The 18608-nt window shown below is 43.3% G+C and overlaps 1 protein-coding gene across 13 annotated transcripts in view; it reads left to right on the top strand.

Moving 5' to 3' along the window:
- tenm4 (teneurin transmembrane protein 4) overlaps positions 1-13130 on the top strand; it is a 148916-nt gene extending 135786 nt beyond the window's left edge. For all 13 annotated transcript variants that reach the window (XM_031863524.1, XM_031863521.1, XM_031863520.1 and 10 more), the window contains 4 exons: positions 1754-2050; positions 3062-4676; positions 6789-6931; positions 10450-13130. In XM_031863524.1, the coding sequence (XP_031719384.1) occupies positions 1754-2050; positions 3062-4676; positions 6789-6931; positions 10450-11208 (2814 nt within the window). In that variant the 3' untranslated portion in view covers positions 11209-13130. The remainder of the gene's footprint in view (positions 1-1753; positions 2051-3061; positions 4677-6788; positions 6932-10449) is intronic.
- The last annotated feature ends 5478 nt before the right edge of the window (positions 13131-18608 follow it).

The following is an 18608-nucleotide window of genomic DNA, read 5'->3' as shown; positions in this document are numbered from 1 at the left end:
AGAAAACAGTAATTGTTAAATTAAACACGAGAACCGATGAAAAGCATTTCCACTCGCGAAACAGATTCATATTGTCATTTGACACAAAAGCCGTTGTATTGATTGAGAGCTCAGATGTTGGTACAATGTTTTATTCTGAAGACCGTTTAAATTGTATCATAGTAGGTTTAATGCACTGTAAAAGTCTCTCTTGTATTTCTGCTTTCTTTGACAATTTCATTTTAGGCAATGTCCAATTTACAATGATTCCTCTTGAGTGGGTTTCCGTTCTCATGGGATCGTGGGATCTCTGCTGTGAGAGGTTGTTTTCCACCCTGTTGAGTCTTTGGGGAAACAGATCCTGGCACGAATAACGTTCTCTCTTTCTTATAACTTATTTCCTATTAGAGGCAATCTCAATATAATATGCGTATGAAAGAGTGTAAAACACTGCTACCAGTGTTTTAGGAAATGCTAGAGAAGGAGCTCAGTCTTTGATATCAGTCTCTTATCTTTAAGGATCTAGTCAGTTTAACAAATTTTCCATCCGTCGGTGCAGTCTGACTCATGTTATGACGGTAAGTTAAAGTAAAAGGGAAGATAACAAATGTGGACCCCTCCCGTTCTTATTACTAGATCCATCGGAGGAGGCCTGGGGCTCAAATTGTTGGTGTTTGCTTGTGCTTTTAGTGTAAAGTAATCCTCTCAATTAGATATCAATGACATTAATTGCTTCTGGTGTAATTGTCCCTTCACAGATGAGAGACACAAGCTTTTTTCAATGTGAGATTGAAAGAAAAGGACCTGCTCTGTGGCATTGGTCTGGAAAGTAGCCAATAGCAGCTTTATTAGCTAAGATGTTTTTAAGCTTTGCCAAGATTTTTACCAAGCCGGACGGTAGCACATCTGAAGAGAAACTATTTACATCAAGAAAAAGACAAGTAATACAGAATTGGGGGGGTCATTTGAATTAATGCCAGAGACCTCTCTGACTATCATCTTCCAGATGGTGTCTAAAGTAGTACTTGCATCCTAAGACCCTGATTTGATTTCTTCTTCCTCTGGAGCCTCTTCTAACAGAGGCTGCTGCCTGGGAGACGTGGTGCGTTTGGGGCTGTTTGTGGATCTTTTTGGCTGCAGCACAGGAGCTGCCTCCTAAATAAAGCCTGGCAGCGGGTCAGTCTCCGTGCTGACCTGGACATGGTCTTAAGGATTACACTCTTCAGAGCGGATCATAGTGAAACCTAAGGGTCACCGTGTGCAGCCTCACGCATTCAAAAGAGGCAATGTGAATATTTAAACAATATTCACACAGCAGAAGAATTGATTTTCTTTCTCCTCTTTTCCAATTTACGGAAATGGCTAAATAAAACGAGAGTCATCTGCGCCTGGTAATTCTTTTCAGTAAGCAGTGAAAATGAATTTAATGATCAATGTGGCTCTAATATTTCTTGCATGAATAGGCATACTCCCACTTAGACTCCACTGAATTTTTGCACAAACAAAGAAATATGGTAATTCTTATAATTTCATCTCTTCAATGGCTCCTGCAGTCCTGAGATACAGCTCCTCTGTTGTAATTAACAGCTGTGAAAAGAAGAATATAATATAACCACTTTGTGATTAAAGCCCTCCTCATCAGGTCCCACCTCAGAAGAGCAGTGCGCACCAATTCCTCTCAATCCTTTCCAACTTCCCAACATGTTTCTTTCCTCTTGGTGGAGTTGCTGTGTTCAAATGAAATGTTTCTAACTCCCTGCTTCCTCTCCTATAGGTTCACAATAGGAACTTGCTGTCATTGGACTTCGATCGAATCACCAGGACTGAAAAGGTCTATGACGACCACAGGAAGTTCACGTTACGGATCCACTACGACCATGCTGGGCGGCCCACTCTGTGGGCGCCAAGCAGTCGTCTGAATGGAGTCAACGTCACGTATTCTCCTGGAGGGCACGTGGCAGGCATCCAAAGAGGTACCATGTCTGTTCGCATGGAGTATGACCAGAATGGAAGAATCTCCTCCCAGATATTTGCTGATGGTAAATCGTGGAGCTACACTTACCTTGAGAAGGTATGAATTGTTGTTGTTGCAATGTTGATTAAATGGTTCATAGATAGAAATGTAATGTTAGATGGTCGGGACATGTTATACAGATAAATTCTGGATGTGTGTCTGTGTAAGAGCCTTGACGGGAGATTTTAGACTTCAGTTAAAAGTTAACTTGTAATACTCCAGCAGTGTTTGTGCTGCATTATCAGGCTCCAGCGCAGATATCAGCAGAAATGTAATTAAAACCTGTCTGGTGCACCGCAGACGTTATACTTTGTAACCACAGTCTGACAGCAAAGTTCAACCTGAAATAGCTCCGATGAGAGGAACAGAGTGAAATGTCACTTTTTACCCACTAATTGAAGGATAGATTGTTGGGGAGAAGGTGAATAGCTGCAGTTCTCCAGACATCTAATGTGAAAATGGTAGCCTTTCTAATAGTCTACAGTCGTTTTTTATTCAGCAACATCTAAATGCTGAGAAGCTGGCAGCCGGTTGTGACAGCCTTTGAGGTGACATATTTTATTGGTCCAAGAAAGGCGTGAATGGACATTTTTGATTTGCCAAGCAGCCTGTTTGTGAAATCATCTCTCAAGGAAATCTTAATGTCAAAGGAGTATCAACACCACTTTCAAGATAGGAATTATATTTGGTCTGAAACAGACTTGCATGCATAATGTGTTACTGCCTTTGACATTTTGCATGTCCTTTTGTGGTACACCAGCTTAGTGTCTTGTATATTCCCTACGAACCCTTAGTGACAGTACGCAGTAGGAAGGTAAGGTAAGGAATAGATTCAAAGTAACATTTTTGTTTCGTTAATTTTATACAATTTTTAATAATTATAATTTTATATTCTGAAATGTTCATGCTATTGTAGTTACTGTTGCTAGACAAAAAGTGATGGCTAGTTTTAATTTGAATCTGGTTTTGTGATACTGTGTATTTATCAAAATACCAAATACATTAAATGTAGTGAGTCTTTTACTGTATTTAAACTATAAGAATGAGTGTTTCCTCCTCTCTTTACAGTCCATGGTACTGCTGCTCTACAGCCAGAGGCAGTACATCTTTGAATTTGACAAAAACGACCGGCTATCCTCTGTGACCATGCCCAACGTGGCGCGGCAGACCCTGGAGACCTCCCGCTCCATTGGCTACTACAGGAACACCTACCGGCCCCCTGAAGGTAACGCCTCAGTGCTCCAGGACTACAGCGAGGAGGGCCAGTTGCTGCAGACCACCTACCTGGGAACGGGCCGCAGGGTCATCTACAAATACGGCAAGCTTTCCAAACTGCTGGAGATCCTCTATGACACCACGCGCATCGGCTTCTCCTACGACGAGGTGGCGGGCATGCTGAAGACGGTCAACCTGCAGAGTGAGGGCTTTACCTGCACCATCCGTTACCGTCAGATTGGCCCCCTGATTGACCGACAGATTTTCAGGTTCAGCGAAGAGGGCATGGTCAACGCCAGATTTGACTACGTCTACGACAACAGTTTCCGCGTCACCAGCATGCAGGCTGTCATCAATGAAACACCGCTGCCAATCGACTTGTATCGCTATGACGATGTGTCCGGAAAAACGGAGCAGTTCGGCAAATTTGGAGTGATCTATTATGACATAAATCAAATCATCACCACGGCAGTGATGACCCACACCAAACACTTTGATGCTTATGGCCGGGTGAAGGAGGTCCAGTATGAGATTTTTCGCTCGCTCATGTACTGGATGATGGTGCAATATGACAACATGGGACGAGTGGTGGCCAAGGAGCTGAAGGTCGGGCCTTACGCCAACACCACGCGCTACACATACGAGTATGACGCCGACGGTCAACTCCAGGTGGTCTCCATCAACGACAAGCCCCTATGGAGGTACAGCTACGACCTGAACGGCAACCTGCACCTCCTTAGCCCCGGGAACAGCGCGCGCCTCACGCCGCTGCGCTACGACATCAGAGACCGCATCACTCGCCTGGGAGATGTCCAGTACAGGATGGACGAGGACGGTTTCCTCAAGCAGCGAGGGAACGACTACTTTGAGTACAACTCGGCGGGCCTGCTGGTCAAGGTGTACAACAAAGTGAGCGGCTGGAGCATCAGATACCGTTACGACGGCCTGGGCAGGAGGGTGTCCAGCAGAAGCGGCACGGGCCACCACCTGCAATTCTTCTATGCCGACTTGTCCAGCCCGACTCGGGTCACCCACATGTACAATCACTCCAGTTCCGAAATCACATCGCTGTACTACGACTTGCAGGGACACTTGTTCGCCATGGAGCTAAGCAGCGGGGACGAGTTTTATGTGGCCTGTGACAACATAGGCACCCCTCTGGCTGTGTTCAGTGGCTCGGGCCTCATGATCAAGCAGGTCCTCCACACAGCATTCGGAGAGGTCTACCTTGACACCAACCCCAGCTTCCAGCTCATCATTGGCTACCAGGGAGGCCTCTATGAGCCTCTCAGTAGGCTGGTCCACATGGGCAGACGGGACTATGATGTCCTCGCTGGGCGCTGGACAACACCTAACCATGAGGTGTGGAAGCGTCTCAACAGCAACCACATTGTGCCATTCAACTTGTACATGTTCAAGAATAACAATCCACTCAGCAACAATAAGGAGATAAAGTGCTACATGACCGGTAAGTTCATTTGACAGACCTATGTTTTACAGAGATGAGAGGGTTTGCTCTTTAAGGAAAACCTTTTACTCTAACCGTCCTTTGCAGGGGAGGGTATTCCAGTGTTTACCCAGAGAATAACAAAAATAGAAACTCATCATTACAAAGTATAAAATCATCCATAGAAGCTTCTGAAACCACAGTTGCCATCCTCTGCAAAGTAGCAAACTCTGTGAAGTGTTCCTCTGACAGCTGTAAATGAAAGGAAGTAGGAAGCATCCTCAAATAATGATTCGAACTGTTTACAGGTTAGTAACTGTGTATAAATAGCAGTTGACAGATGTTAAGTGAGTCCTACTAGAGCAATCAGTGATGCACATCACTTTTTTATAGTGCTAAAATGACATGTGTAGGGGAGGTGAGGGCCCCATGTCCTCATTTCTGTGTAAACTGCTATTGCTTGCAATTCAGCAAACAATACTTATTTCGGGGCTTTTTTGTTTTTTTATTTTTTTTGTCAAATTTCTTTGTTTTGTATGCAAAACAACAAGCCACAAATGGAAGGACAAACCCTGCCAAAATTAAACTGAAAAGCAGTGTGCTATAGAGGCTTTTAAAAGCTTCCTCACAGGGACACTGAGGTTTAGTTTTTCTGCTTTGCTGTGTGTGTGTGCGTGTGTGTGTGTGTGTGTGTGTGTGTGTGTGTGTGTGTGTGTGTGTGCAGACATACATTTGTGCGTGTGCCCGGTGGCTATCGTTTTGAAAGTGCTCAAAGGGAACCATGCTGTACAGCAAAGCCCCCTCTGTAGTCGAACACTCAGGTCCCTTCCCAGAAATATCACATCGTTTTGTGTTGCTTTGTGGTAGGGAGGAGGTAAATGGCAGTGAAAGCACCCCAGTGGAGAAAGAGAGCACAATGGATCCATAGAAACTTCAGCCAGGAACGGTTGTATCAACCTCTTTGGCTTGGAAGAAAAACATCATTGTTAAGGATACTCGTTGGATACTCTGTGGTTAAACCAATCGGCTTCAGCCAGATCTCGTTCGCAAATAGGGAGATTTAATTCTCTAAGTTCATTCAGCATTATATTTACTCGATAATGCGTGTGTTGGCTGTCAAATAATTCATTTTATACCTTTTATCCTTTATTCATATACATTTAGACAATACTGAGAGGAAAAGAAGTCAAATGTCCAGGTGGAGTCGAGGCTTCTACTTCTTTCTGTTAAACAAAGCCATTTAGCCGCCTGCCAAACAGAGAGGTGTTCAGCTTCACAGTCCACCATTCGGGGACTTCCTGGCATTTGGATGCTAAGCAGACTGTTAGATGTACTGTTGTGAGTCAGCCTCAATGGTGATTGATGGCGCTGACATTTCCATTCATTTCACTAAATTATCAGGGTCCTTTCATTGTCCTTAAACAAATTCTTATTTAAAAAAAAGCTTTGTCAGGTGCCAACTTGCCCCCCCGACCCCCCACCCCCACCCCCCTCCAGGTGTCACAGCTGTCCATAACGAACACATTGAAAGGGGCAAAGAATTCAAACGGGTCAGATTTAACAGGCTTTCCTCCGAGTCATGTCTGCAGCCTTCTCTGTGATATTCAGAATTAATGACGGATGGCAGTAGCACCTACGACCACGGTGCGGTGGCTGCTATTAGACAAACCGGCGTTAACATGATCGCATGGATTTGAATCCCAGACGCGTCACTTTCCTCAGCTTCTCATTGGAAGTAAAAAAAAAAATATCTTGTGTTGAAGTCCGGGCTGCGTTGAAATGACATGGAATTACAGTATATAATTATCAGAGCGGCAGACGCTCTCAGATGTCACTCGCCGTTTCTGGGCCCCAGCTGTGTGTCATTAGCGTGGCACCTGCAGGAGTGGACATTAATCATCGGCAGCATCTCGAGTGTTTATTAAAGCTTGTCCACTTTCACAAACAAATCAAGTGCTCAGACCGCGTGATGAGTATTTCAAGGAGACAGCCACTTGACCACAGAATGCCAACTGTTGAAATTCGAACAAATCAATTCCTCGTGGTTTTAATTTTTTTATGGTTTCTCTGGAGCCAGGAGTGATTATTTCTATTGAGACGTAATAGACATGATGTTTGTTCCTTCCCTTGCAGATGTCAACAGCTGGTTGGTGACCTTCGGCTTCCAGCTGTACAACGTGATCCCCGGCTATCGCAAACCGAATACCGAGGCCATGGAGCCGTCCTACGAGTTAGTCCGCACCCAGATCAAGACACAGGAGTGGGATAGCACGAAGGTAAGCCAGTCGCTCTCATCTAATCCACCTTTAACCTTGCCAAAGAGCACCTTTTTCAACTCTGCTCCATTCCTTCCCAACATCATTAGCAAGTAGACATGCTCCGCGTAGCCACAGTCCCAGAGGAGCTGCCAGCTATCAGGACAGAACACAGCCCAGCGAACCAGGTCCCTGCACCTAGTCCTCGTCTTGGGGAATGGGGTCAGGCTAAACAGCTCTTGTAATTGTCCTGCCATTAGGGAAATTCACTCTCCATTCCCCCCACCACTGGCCATTGATTTCATCTCAGTCTTACACTGTTAGCCAAGGTCTGAGAAGTAGTAGACATGCTCTAATTCCCGCGTTTATCAGCCCCTTTCAAGTTGCCTCCAACTCACCTGAATTATTGAAGAGGCCACTGTTGTCTCGGGTTCGGTTACAACTTAAGACGAGTGAATGCCACCCATCGGGGGGCCAGATTCATGTTGAGTGACACTCTGGCGGCTACCTCACCACAGTCAGTGAGTATTTGTTATAAAACACTTGTGAGCCTAAAAGCTTCTGGGAAGATACGATACAAGGTTATCGAAATCCATGACCTCTGATCTGGCCAACCAACCATAAAGACACACCAACCGAGCATAACAAACAGAGACAGCAGTGAAGTGACACTATCCTGTAATACTATCTACTATTGGACTTTCATTTTAAATACTTAAAAATGTAAAGCATTTAAAATAGAAAATTTAATTACAGACATAATGTTTTCTATTTCATATCCTAAACAATTTCTGCCTGTGACCTTGGACATAAATATATCCAACGTTACTGTCAGTTTAACATGCATTACTATTTGTATTTGTTTATTTTATTTATTCTTGCTTTATATATGCCCCAAGCATTCCAGCACTCAGCTATTATACAGACCGTGCATGAAGTGTAGAACCATAATAGCAGGAATCCCAGTTATGTCTGATCCAGCATTATGGAGGGTTACCGTCAAAGCTCCCTGCTACTGACTCATGCTTGCTGCCTGTGCCCGACACTCTCTGAGAATCTCTGAACTCACTCAAGGTACCAATCTACAAAGGAGCTGCAGCAGAGGAAAGCTCTAATTGACTCCAAAGACACCCCAGCTGTTTCCTGAGAGTAGATATGAATGGATGGAATCGTGTTGTAGATGATTTTTTTTTTAAGACACGGAGTTGCAATTCTGACTAAATCGGACAGACCTCACAAATTAATCAACGAGCAATTTTAGCTTTTTTTCTAAATTACTTAATATGTTTAATTGCTAAGGAAACACTAAACCATAATTAAAGAAGGTAACAGATTGCTTGCACTATTTACCATCACTTTCTTGGAAGCACTTTTGACAGAAGGACTACAATGAAAGGAATCTATTATGTTTGCATTACTCAGAAGCACTGAATAGAAGATTGTCCATTTGAGTGATAATTACATTGAAAGCTACTTTTTTGTCTTGAAACGCAGCCTTTCAAGCATATATTGAAGAACACCCCTCGATAGACTGTAAATCACGTAGCTGAGGCTTTAAATAGGGAATTTAGCTTAGATTTGAAGGTTTTACTCCTGTTTGTTAGGGAGCTCTTCCTTCAGCACAGCTCTGGAGTAAATACTGTCAATGATGTGTGAGGACAGATTGAGATAATGAGTCTTTACCCTGTGTGTGAGCCAGGACATGATATTGTCATCTAGAAATCCTGCTTCAAAAATTGTGATCTGAGCTGCTAAATGCCAAGCTGATCCTCTCTGCAGATGGCCAGAAGAGCCTAATTAAATGTAGGATTCTTTGAAGCAGGGATATAGCTTTAAAACTACACATGCAGGTGTATCTTTGACACACTCGGCATTCCTGCCTTTCTATCTCTTTTCATTTAAGCCCCCATTTCGCCATGCTGCTGAATCCGCACACCGATTGAAAAAGTGCCGTGAGGGGCCAGACAGATGAGGTCTGTGCTGCACTAGGCTTGATCTCTCATTCCGGGTTTCGCTGGAGGCTGATTGCACCCCATGCTACGTGAATGATGGCTCTCTGGGAGTGTCCCAGGAGGCTGTTTCAGTAAAGTGGAGGACATTGCCCCCTCGCCCCCCCTCTTCCCCGACCGCCGCTGGGACAGCTGACCGGGTCACAGTGTTGGCACAGTAAACAAACATGGAGTGGCATGGTGTGAAATGTCCCCCCCAGGCCGTCTCTCCGGAGGGGCCCAACAGCACAGATGCCCCCGCCCCCGCCCCCCCCCCCCCCCCCTTCATGCAGGATCTGACGTGTAGTCACGTCAAAGAGCGAGCAGATAAGCTGGTCACTGCGAACCTGCTCCCACACTCCTCAGGCCCCGCCCCCACCCAGCTCGAACCCCGCGACGGAATTAGAAGCTGTCGAGAGGTCTTTTGATGTGACTGGTTGACTCCTCGAGACGCTCACAGCCTCTCATCTCGGGCGATGGCAGGAAGGCACAGTGTTCGAGAGCCTTTTTGTTGCTGCTCAGATGCGTTCAGGCGACTGTCTCGCTGCGTGTTGGCCAGCTTCCATTTCATATCTCTCACCTCATTTTAACGTCTCTCTCTTTCTTCCTAAGGACTATCTCTTGTCAAGTAGTATTAGGACAAAGTATTAATTTGGGCTCTAGGGAATGCGGTATCCATACAAGGCTTTGATCCCTAAAGGAATGATGTATATACACACTAGTTACCAACAGATTCCTGCTTCGTATTTGGCCCAGCATGGCTGTCAGAAGACAGTAATTTCACCCTTTTTCAAAATATCATGCCTGTCACAAATGATCAGAGAGATTTTCATTTGCTGACAAACACCTCTGCCCCTACCTTGACTGTGTGTGATACATTCACAGCTTCAAAGCATCGTGTATTTGTTGTTTGCCATTGATAATGGATGGGAAGCAATTACATCATTATTTTTTAAACATAAAGTATTCAAGATGTTAAATCAAATAATAATAATAATGCGGCATCAATGGGATATTGTCTGTGCCACCTGTAATCTTTTATTTTTACACCTTTAAACTTATTGTTGAATGAATTTTGATGACACCATAGGCGTCCTAATTCCAGACCGCGGCAAAAGACCTCCACACCGAATGTTTAGTAAAACTTTGTAAAACCAGTTCTGGTTTCAGCATTGGATGATTATATATTTTTGTTTTTGTTTAATGAGTTGTTTTTCCTTACAGGTTTTACAGTGTATATTAGACCCGGATCATGTCTTTTTGCGGATTTCCTTCCCATTCGTACATTTTAGACAAGGTGTTGAATCATCTTCATTCAGTCATACGCAGGGGCATCTGAAAACCATCTTTAATCGCCATACAGTCAAGGATAAAGGTTACAGGCCAGGTTGTGAGGTCATCAGAATTTCTGATAAATATCTCGAGGAACATCTTCAAACTAACAACTGAATGAAATGGTGTGAATCTGACAACAAACAGAAAATACGTCTGAGTGTCTATGTAGATGCTGCGGGGGCTGCGTGACTAAACGTCATTGTCTTTGTTTTGCAGTCTCTGCTGGGCGTTCAGTGTGAGGTTCAGAGGCAGCTGAAGGCCTTTGTCAAGCTGGAGCGCTTTGGCCAGATCTACAGAGCTAAAAGTGCCGGATGTCCTCAGACAGAGGACAAGAAGATCTTTGCCTCCGGTGGCTCCATCTTCGGCAAGGGGGTGAAATTTGCTATCCGAGAGGGTCGCATCAGCACCGACATCATCAGCTTAGCCAATGAGGACGGGCGCCGCATGGCCGCAGTGCTGAACGACGCGTTCTACCTGCAAGACCTCCACTTCACCATCGCTGGAATGGACACCCACTACTTTGTCAAACTGGGCTCGGTGGAGGGAGACCTGTCCCTCATTGGCATGACGGTGGGCCGGCGCACTCTAGAGACCGGCGTCAACGTGACGGTGTCTCAGGTTAACACTGTTCTCAACGGCAGGACTAGGCGCATCACGGACATCCAACTACAATATGGCGCACTGTGCTTGAATACACGTTACGGCAGCAGCGTGGATGAGGAGAAGGCCCGCGTGTTGGAGCTGGCCCGGCAGAGATCTGTCGCCCAGGCCTGGTCCCGGGAGCGCCAGAGACTGAGGGATGGAGAGGAGGGCTCGCGAACCTGGACCGAGGGAGAGAAGCAACAGCTCCTGGGTTCGGGGAAGGTGCAGGGCTACGACGGATACTACGTGGTTTCGGTTGACCAGTACCCGGAGCTGGCAGACAGTGTCAACAACATTCATTTCATGAGACAGAGCGAAATGGGCCGAAGGTGACATGAACACGAGGTTCTGGAGTGACAGACTCAGATGTAGGACATGGGACTTCTTGCCAAAGACAGTTGTGTACATGACCACTTTTTTTTTTTGTTTTTCTTTGACTGTGCTCAACTTGGTTTTTAATATACTGTAAAAGAAGAAAGAAAAAAAAGAAACATGGTTGCAATCAGTTGCACTGTATTAATAGAAGAGTGCCCTTCTCCTTTTGAAGATTCGTTGACAGTCTTTGCCCTCCAAGTGCGACTGCTAGAGGATGAAATATTTGCGATGTCTGTGACTTATTTTTGTGACTCCATTTCCTCATCCCTGTTGGTGATTCTGTTCAAAGAAATCCAAGAGGAGTATTGGTAATGCATTATGTTCACTGGCTCACCCTGCTGCCAGACTTGCAGATTGCTATTCACAAGCTCGCTCCATTCTGCCTTGTCCGCGCCTCAGCCAAGGAGGTTCCTTCTCTTTTAATCACTTCTTTTTTATACTTGAAGCCCTCATAGCCCCAGTCATCCATAAATAATGAGAGAGATTTCTGTTGGCGGTAGAGCCCTTCATCAAAACCCTTGCTGAACTTGTCAATGCACTTTCATTTGTGTGATGTGATTCTTTTTTTTTTTCTTAAGAGGATTGATACTTATCTGTGGTCTTAGCTGGGAAGGCTTCGGTGCACCCTGACTGTGCATGTTGATGGCCTTCTTTATGAACTACAAAATTTGCAAAACTGCTTAATCAGCCAACAAAGGGATATGAGGTCACTTTTTTTATTTTGTGTGTATTTTAATTTTTAACTGTAATTTCTTTTTTTTTTTCAAGCAAAAAAGCAAACCTTAAATTGTTCTCTGCTCCCTTTTATTAGACCGTGGTCAAACAACTTGATTATGAAAATAGCGAAAAGCCAACCCTGTAAGAAAATACTGTGGAATTAATGTCTGTATTAAACAACAAAAGGTATTTTACAGGAATGGTTTTGAATTACATTTTAGTTTTGTTTTATAAATAGCTATATGAATTAACAGTATAACAAATGTGAATTTAAAAAAAAAAATGTGAACAATTGTCCCTTTTATTGTTAATTGTTGTACTTGAACAATACTTGGGGGTGTTTCAACACATGGAATAAACTATGAAAGGTGGTTTAGTTAAATCGATTACTGTGTTTTTCATTAGACCGACTACATTTTACTAATCTAAGTTGCATTTGAAAGGTAGTGTTTGTTTATCAATGAGCTCAAGTCAGTATTCCTCAACACAACGTCCAATCAAATAAAGCTTGGTTGAAGAGCCCAATCTCATCAGTGATACATACTCCATAAACATATTGACTGCTGAGATAGATAGATAGATAGATAGATAGATAGATAGATAGATAGATAGGCTTCACATTGTGTTGTGGGTGAAATGAAATACAAATTGCCTTTGCCCTAAGGGCTGCCCGCAGGTCAGCATCGAAAGTGCTTTCATTCTCCGGAATAGGGCTCCGCTCGGTACCGTGGCTGGCTGAAACGCATTAGTCCTGCAGGTGTACTAGTTCCCGTTTACAGACTAAAGGTCGTCTATACACGGGAACCTTGGAAATAACCCACATGGACACATTCTAGCTCCCATATGTCTGTGTCCTCCTCGGTAGAGAAAGGACAATTCCGTTCATTCGAAAAAAATGTCATTATGTGAAAACTCGAGAGGAATCAGGACTATTTTGGGGAAAAATTACATTGATTTGACTTCTAGTACTTTTTGAACAATGCCGAGCCACTGCAAACTCTTCTTTATCATTTATCCATCAAAAGATGAACCCGTTTGTGTGTGAAGGGCTGGTGGGAGCATGATTGAGTGTCTCAATCTGTACAAATGTTAAAGTAAACAGTACACAGTTATTTTTCTTCTGCTGCTGGTTGATTCAGTGAAGTTTTGTTTCCAAAAAAAAATAATATATATATGTATGTTCAACATTATATGAATGAAGGATACTTGCATTGTGGAATATTGCACTGAGAACTGTTGCGTCATAAGACTGTATCTTTTTCTAAAGTTTTGGACTCATTTTGAGTTTGGGTTTGTTCTCAACACTGTGTTTTTAGTGCTTCTCTTTGACCATGTAAATATGAAGACATCCAAGTAAGCTGTAAATAAAATGCAAATGTAGATACCTCTTAGAGCTACATCAGTGACCCTGTGTAGTCTTAAGGTAGAAAAAAAATAAAGGGAATATTTTGTGTTTATTTTGGTGTTTTGTTATATATCCTGTAGATTCTATATAATACAGAAACATATTTGAATCGCTTCATCTCTAACGGAGACGTGTAATATGTCATCCGATAGATTGTGTTATAGTCACTTAAATGCCACACATTATTGTGTAGATTTTAATATTAATTTTTCACAGCTTAGAAGTTACAGACACTTTATTTCACATGCATGAATTCTCATCCTACAAGACATTTCATAAGACTGTGTTTGAGGCTAATTTGAAGTAATATGATAATGTAATATGGCACCTTGTGCCATTATTTAGTCAGACATGCGCTGCCACCTGTTAAGACCTCAAATCTTAAATTAAATGCTCACATGGAGTGAACATATGGCTAGATCAGCGGCACATAAAATAAAGACTATTAATAACGGCATCTCTACAGTAAATGTATTTCACTGTCACAAGGCAAGGCAGCCTCGAGGGACGCTGTGCAAAACTTGACTATTAATTAACCTGTCGAAGTTGAGGACCAGTCCTTTGATGTACAAAAGCCACCAGGAGACTGTGTGTTTTTCAACTTGATAACTTCGTTGAAACAAGTGGAGCTCGGGGGCTAATCCTGTTAGCAGGCGGGGTGGCTCGGGAGTTAGCTGCCAGTATGTGGTGGCGGCTAGGGAGCCTGGAACATTTACACTCACTGCAGGCAGAGCTGAGCCCCATGCCCAGAAGAGAGAGCGCGATGGCCTGTTTTACCTAAGCAGACAGTATTCTTATTTGTTCTTCTCCACTGCCGCTGATCTCCATGACAGACATGCGTCGTAGGAAACCATCGCACCTTAATATTTGCTTTAGTCAGTTTGACTGCGCAAGTTTTTTTGCAAAGTAAATTTCAAATAGGTGGCTCTTGTCTTCCTTGAGACAGCCTGAGCTGCGAGCCCCACACGCCTGCTGTAAAGAGGATTTCTTACAGGGAACAGAAAGTCCTGCTAGAGAGCCAAAATGTCCTTTAGCCTGGAGGAATATAGTCTTTTGGTAGAATCATAATACCAATAACTTCACCTCAGCCCCTGCTGCAGAGTGGAAGTTGCCACAGTGCAGGGAATTGTATTTTTAAATGTAGCTGATGATTAGATTCAGGTCTACTTAAGTGCAAGCATTCGGTATTGTTTTTGATCTATTTTGGGAAGAATGGAGCTTTGACAGCCATTCACATAATTCATAAAGCCAACACATAAGTTACTCAACTAATTGGGTCCAAATTACATGTCATTTACAGATAAATACTACATTTAAAAACAGTATAACTACAATACTTTTCTTTTTTGAACTCGAGAACGGTTTGTCCTGTGATGCTGACGGTTGTGCACATAGCACTGTGCTCCATCACTGAGTGGCTGAAATGAGGTTGAAGAAAACAGCATGAGCCACAGAGTGTTGAAAGAAATGGCTGGATCACTGGTATCGATGAACGACCTTATAAAATAAACCTCACAAATCTGTTGTCATTTGTGCTGTGAGGCAGCAAAAATCTCTCTAATTGCACCTTTAATCAATTAAGGCAACACACCGCGATGGCCACAAATAATGAATGATTTTTTAATCCTAATGCAATTCAAATAACAAACAAAATCCTTTTTTGCCGTTGTGCTCGTCTGTCTTTTCTTCTAATTTCAGACAGCTGGTTCTGCAGGAATTGGTTTCAGAGCCCAGTCAGAGTTTGACAGCTACACCATCTCTGGTGCATGCTCACTTAACACCGACCGCTACATTCAAATCGGACCAACCCTTTCCAGATATTTACGTGAGAGGAGAGAGGTAAATCCTGGTTTTAGCAGGATGTCACAACTGACAGGCTTGGAAGGCAAAACTTTTCTCTAAAAAAAAACATGCACAAACTATTTCTCATTAGCTGTGCTGAGTCTTACACGAAGAGATATCTTCCCATTGCTTTCACACTACATCTGTTTCCCCCTCACTGATCATTTTAACACTCTGAGCCCAAGTGTTGAATAAACACTGGCACAAGTATTTGCTGCTAAAATCCGCAAAAGGCTTATTCCTGCTGAGGCCCAGCCATCCATCCCCTCAATGAATCCTGTATGTAGCCTGAAAATAACGGCTCAAATGAAACACCTGTTGTCTCTTGTTCTCCTCTGTCTGTAAATCTCAGGTATTGTCATTACATGACTGTCGGCTGCGTTTATTTTTCTGAAAATCAGTGGACAAAAAGCACCCCCTTGCCTTATTATTTTCCAGTTTCTACAAATTGTAGCATCCCAGGCTGGCTACACTTGTTCGAGTTTTCCCAACAGCCATAAAATAACCGGTTGCTTTGATGGTCCACATCTGCTGTGTAGCCTGATAACACCATATGCCTGAACGGATAGGACAGCCTTAGATTCTGTCTTCAATCATTCTGGTCCACATTCCCCTCTCTACCAGTTATGCAAATGGTGGACTAATCATAAAAGCTAATGGGGCAAGGAATGGTAAACCAACTGGCCACATAGAGAGAAGTGAGGCTGAATTTTCCTCAAGGTTCAGGTCTCATTTGGATGCCCACCGTGATGACAAAACACAGCGGCAACAGAAACACTCAGTGAAGTGCAAGCCTCGTAAAATGAAACCAAGGTGATGGTTTCCAAAGTGTCATATTTCTGTGGGTCATGCAAAGGCCAGCGTTGCATCTCATACAACTGACCTGCAAAGGGAAAACGGATAATGTGCAGTACTAGCACCTTAAGCAGTACAATGCTGCATGCTGGTAATATGAGAGGCATTATATACCAAAACAGGGACTCTTACAGTAAGAGCCCTGTGAGAGAGCCTGTACTCATCCATTGTAGAGTAACATGGCCTTGTTGACCTCTGTTTCAGTTGTTTTTTTTGTCATTTTTGCTGAGACAAACATTGCCAAGATAATCAATAATCAGTAAAGTAGAACCTCACAAATTCACAGTTTGTTGTTTCTTACCAGAATCTGCATTACAGCGTTACAACAACAAAAAACACATTGTGAAAAAAATTGATTTGCATGTCTTTTTTTGTGAAATGTGAGATTTGTATGAAATCATTAAATTGTTTGTTTTTCGTTGTTTCGTTGTTACCTCAGCTTGTGCAACTGAGAAGTGTAACAACTCTGTCTTTATTCTCTCTCTGATCTCCGTGGATGATGCTGGAAGTGGTGCTGTAAAAGAAAATGTGGATTTCTTTTCTTGGCTTTTTCAGAAATACATACTGCGAGTGCACGTACGTGTGTGGCTGATGTGTGCCGCACTCCAGCAGGGTCTTTAGTGGTCTTGATGGACTCACTGGAGGCGGAAGCCACAGCTGCAGCTGCCTTCTCCCATCACATTTCCCCTGACAGGTGTGAACAAAGGACCCAGAGAAATGTCACTGCAGCATTTTTAAGTTGCTCGGACACACCGCTTGCATTCAGGAGTGAGACTGCCTTTGCACATTATGCAAATCATATTGACAGCATATCTAATGCTTTTATTAGGCTAATTATACCTAAGGTCAAATCTGTTCATAGCAAAAGATCAGCACACATTCAAAACCAAGTGTCTGGAAGTGTTTGTGTTGACTGAAAGGTTCGCTAATGCTTAATGTCTTAGGACAGCTTATCATGTAGCACTTTATATCCATGAAAAACAGAAAAAAAATAGGTGTTGTTAATTTCTGTCTGTGACATCAGCGCCAGTGATGATCAGACAGGGGCCGCCGTCAATGTTTACCACGACAGCAGCGATGAATATAGCATGATGGATGATATGGAAAGATTTGAAAAACAATTCTAATTGTAATTTGTTACCCTGAACTCTCTATGACACGCAACAAGACGCTTTAAAAGCATCTACAGAGCGGCGCCTCCCTCCATCAGGTGAGAGTGGGATGAAAGAGAGAAGACGTTAATCACAGATGAAGGCGAAGAAGAGCCGTAAAGATAAGATGCGTCCTCAGCAGAGATTCTCTGTTGTCAGGGTTGAAACAAGGCATATGTATATTTAATAAGCTTGAGCTGCTGCAAAGTATTTAACAGCAGACCATATTAAAAAAAAATAGAGCAGTGGAAAAGGTTGTTTTTTCTTTAAATTAGTCAGCTTTATTGCGGTCTAAAGGTTAAATTGATGTAAGGATGCTCAGACCCCCCCCCTCTCTGTGAGCCCTCTTCGTATAGAGTGCGGAAGCTAATTCTTTAGTTGGATTGAGCTAGAATGTCTTGTTCAGCCTTTAAGGCTACAACTGATCTGAATAGTTGAGATCAGGTTTTGCTAGCTTGACTTCCACTGGTTGTATTTTTGTATGTGTGACGGTCCGTGAAGTGCATAGGCAAAACACAAAATCATTCCCTGACTGGGGGTGAGCTCTCAAGCTGCATAAATCTGTCACGTTACCCGTCTTCATGCCTCAAATCGTATTATTTGTGGAGTTCTTTTTCCAGGTGATACAAGCAATTTATAGTGAAACTATGTTTAAAAGGCAATTTTACACTAAAGACAAAAAGGGATAAGGGTAGTCCCCCCCCCCCCTCCTGGTGTGGGACAAAATCCCCAAAGTGCTCATTGCCACAGGCATATTCTTATTGCCATCGGCATTACTTAGACACAATATCTATCCGGTGTCAGACAGCTATTTAGCAACCACCTTGCCAACCTGAATGCCTCGTATGTCGTGTAGTGCAACTACTCAAGAAAGAAACATTAGCAGCAGTGATGAGATACATAGACGGGAATATAGCAGAGGCTTTGTTTTCTGCATCCTCATTTGAATCCTGCTGCTGTGTGTTTTCTGGTTTGAACTTCAAAGCCTGAAGACAGCCTGACAGAATTATTTTGGTTACAGAACCTTTGGGCCCATTACGAATACTATTATGTAGATCAGCCTCGGGGAGTGGATTTCCACGTTGTGCATTTGGATTGTGACACGGCTGGCCTCCCATTTCATTTACTCATAGAAATAAGCCTGCCAGTCCAACTGCTTTAAAGGGTTTTTTTAGTACATTTTCACTGAGGAGCTTTGTTTTCTTTCATTTTCCCCCCCCCCCACTTTCTTTTTTTTAATTGCCCCCCCCCCCCCCCCCCAACACCCCTCTTCCACAGGCTGACGCTCACTGACACACACCACCACACCGCTGGCAAAGCATGAAAACACACTGACGAAAGCTGTCGGGGAAAAATAAATATTTAACCTCAGGTTTTCAAAGTCACAT

This window comes from Anarrhichthys ocellatus, unplaced genomic scaffold (genome assembly GCF_004355925.1).
Source record: "Anarrhichthys ocellatus isolate YVR2014 unplaced genomic scaffold, GSC_Weel_1.0 scaffold29, whole genome shotgun sequence".
NCBI classification, from domain to species: Eukaryota; Metazoa; Chordata; class Actinopteri; order Perciformes; family Anarhichadidae; genus Anarrhichthys; species Anarrhichthys ocellatus.
Note: the sequence above shows the minus strand (reverse complement) of the source record. Positions and strands in the feature narration are given on the sequence as shown.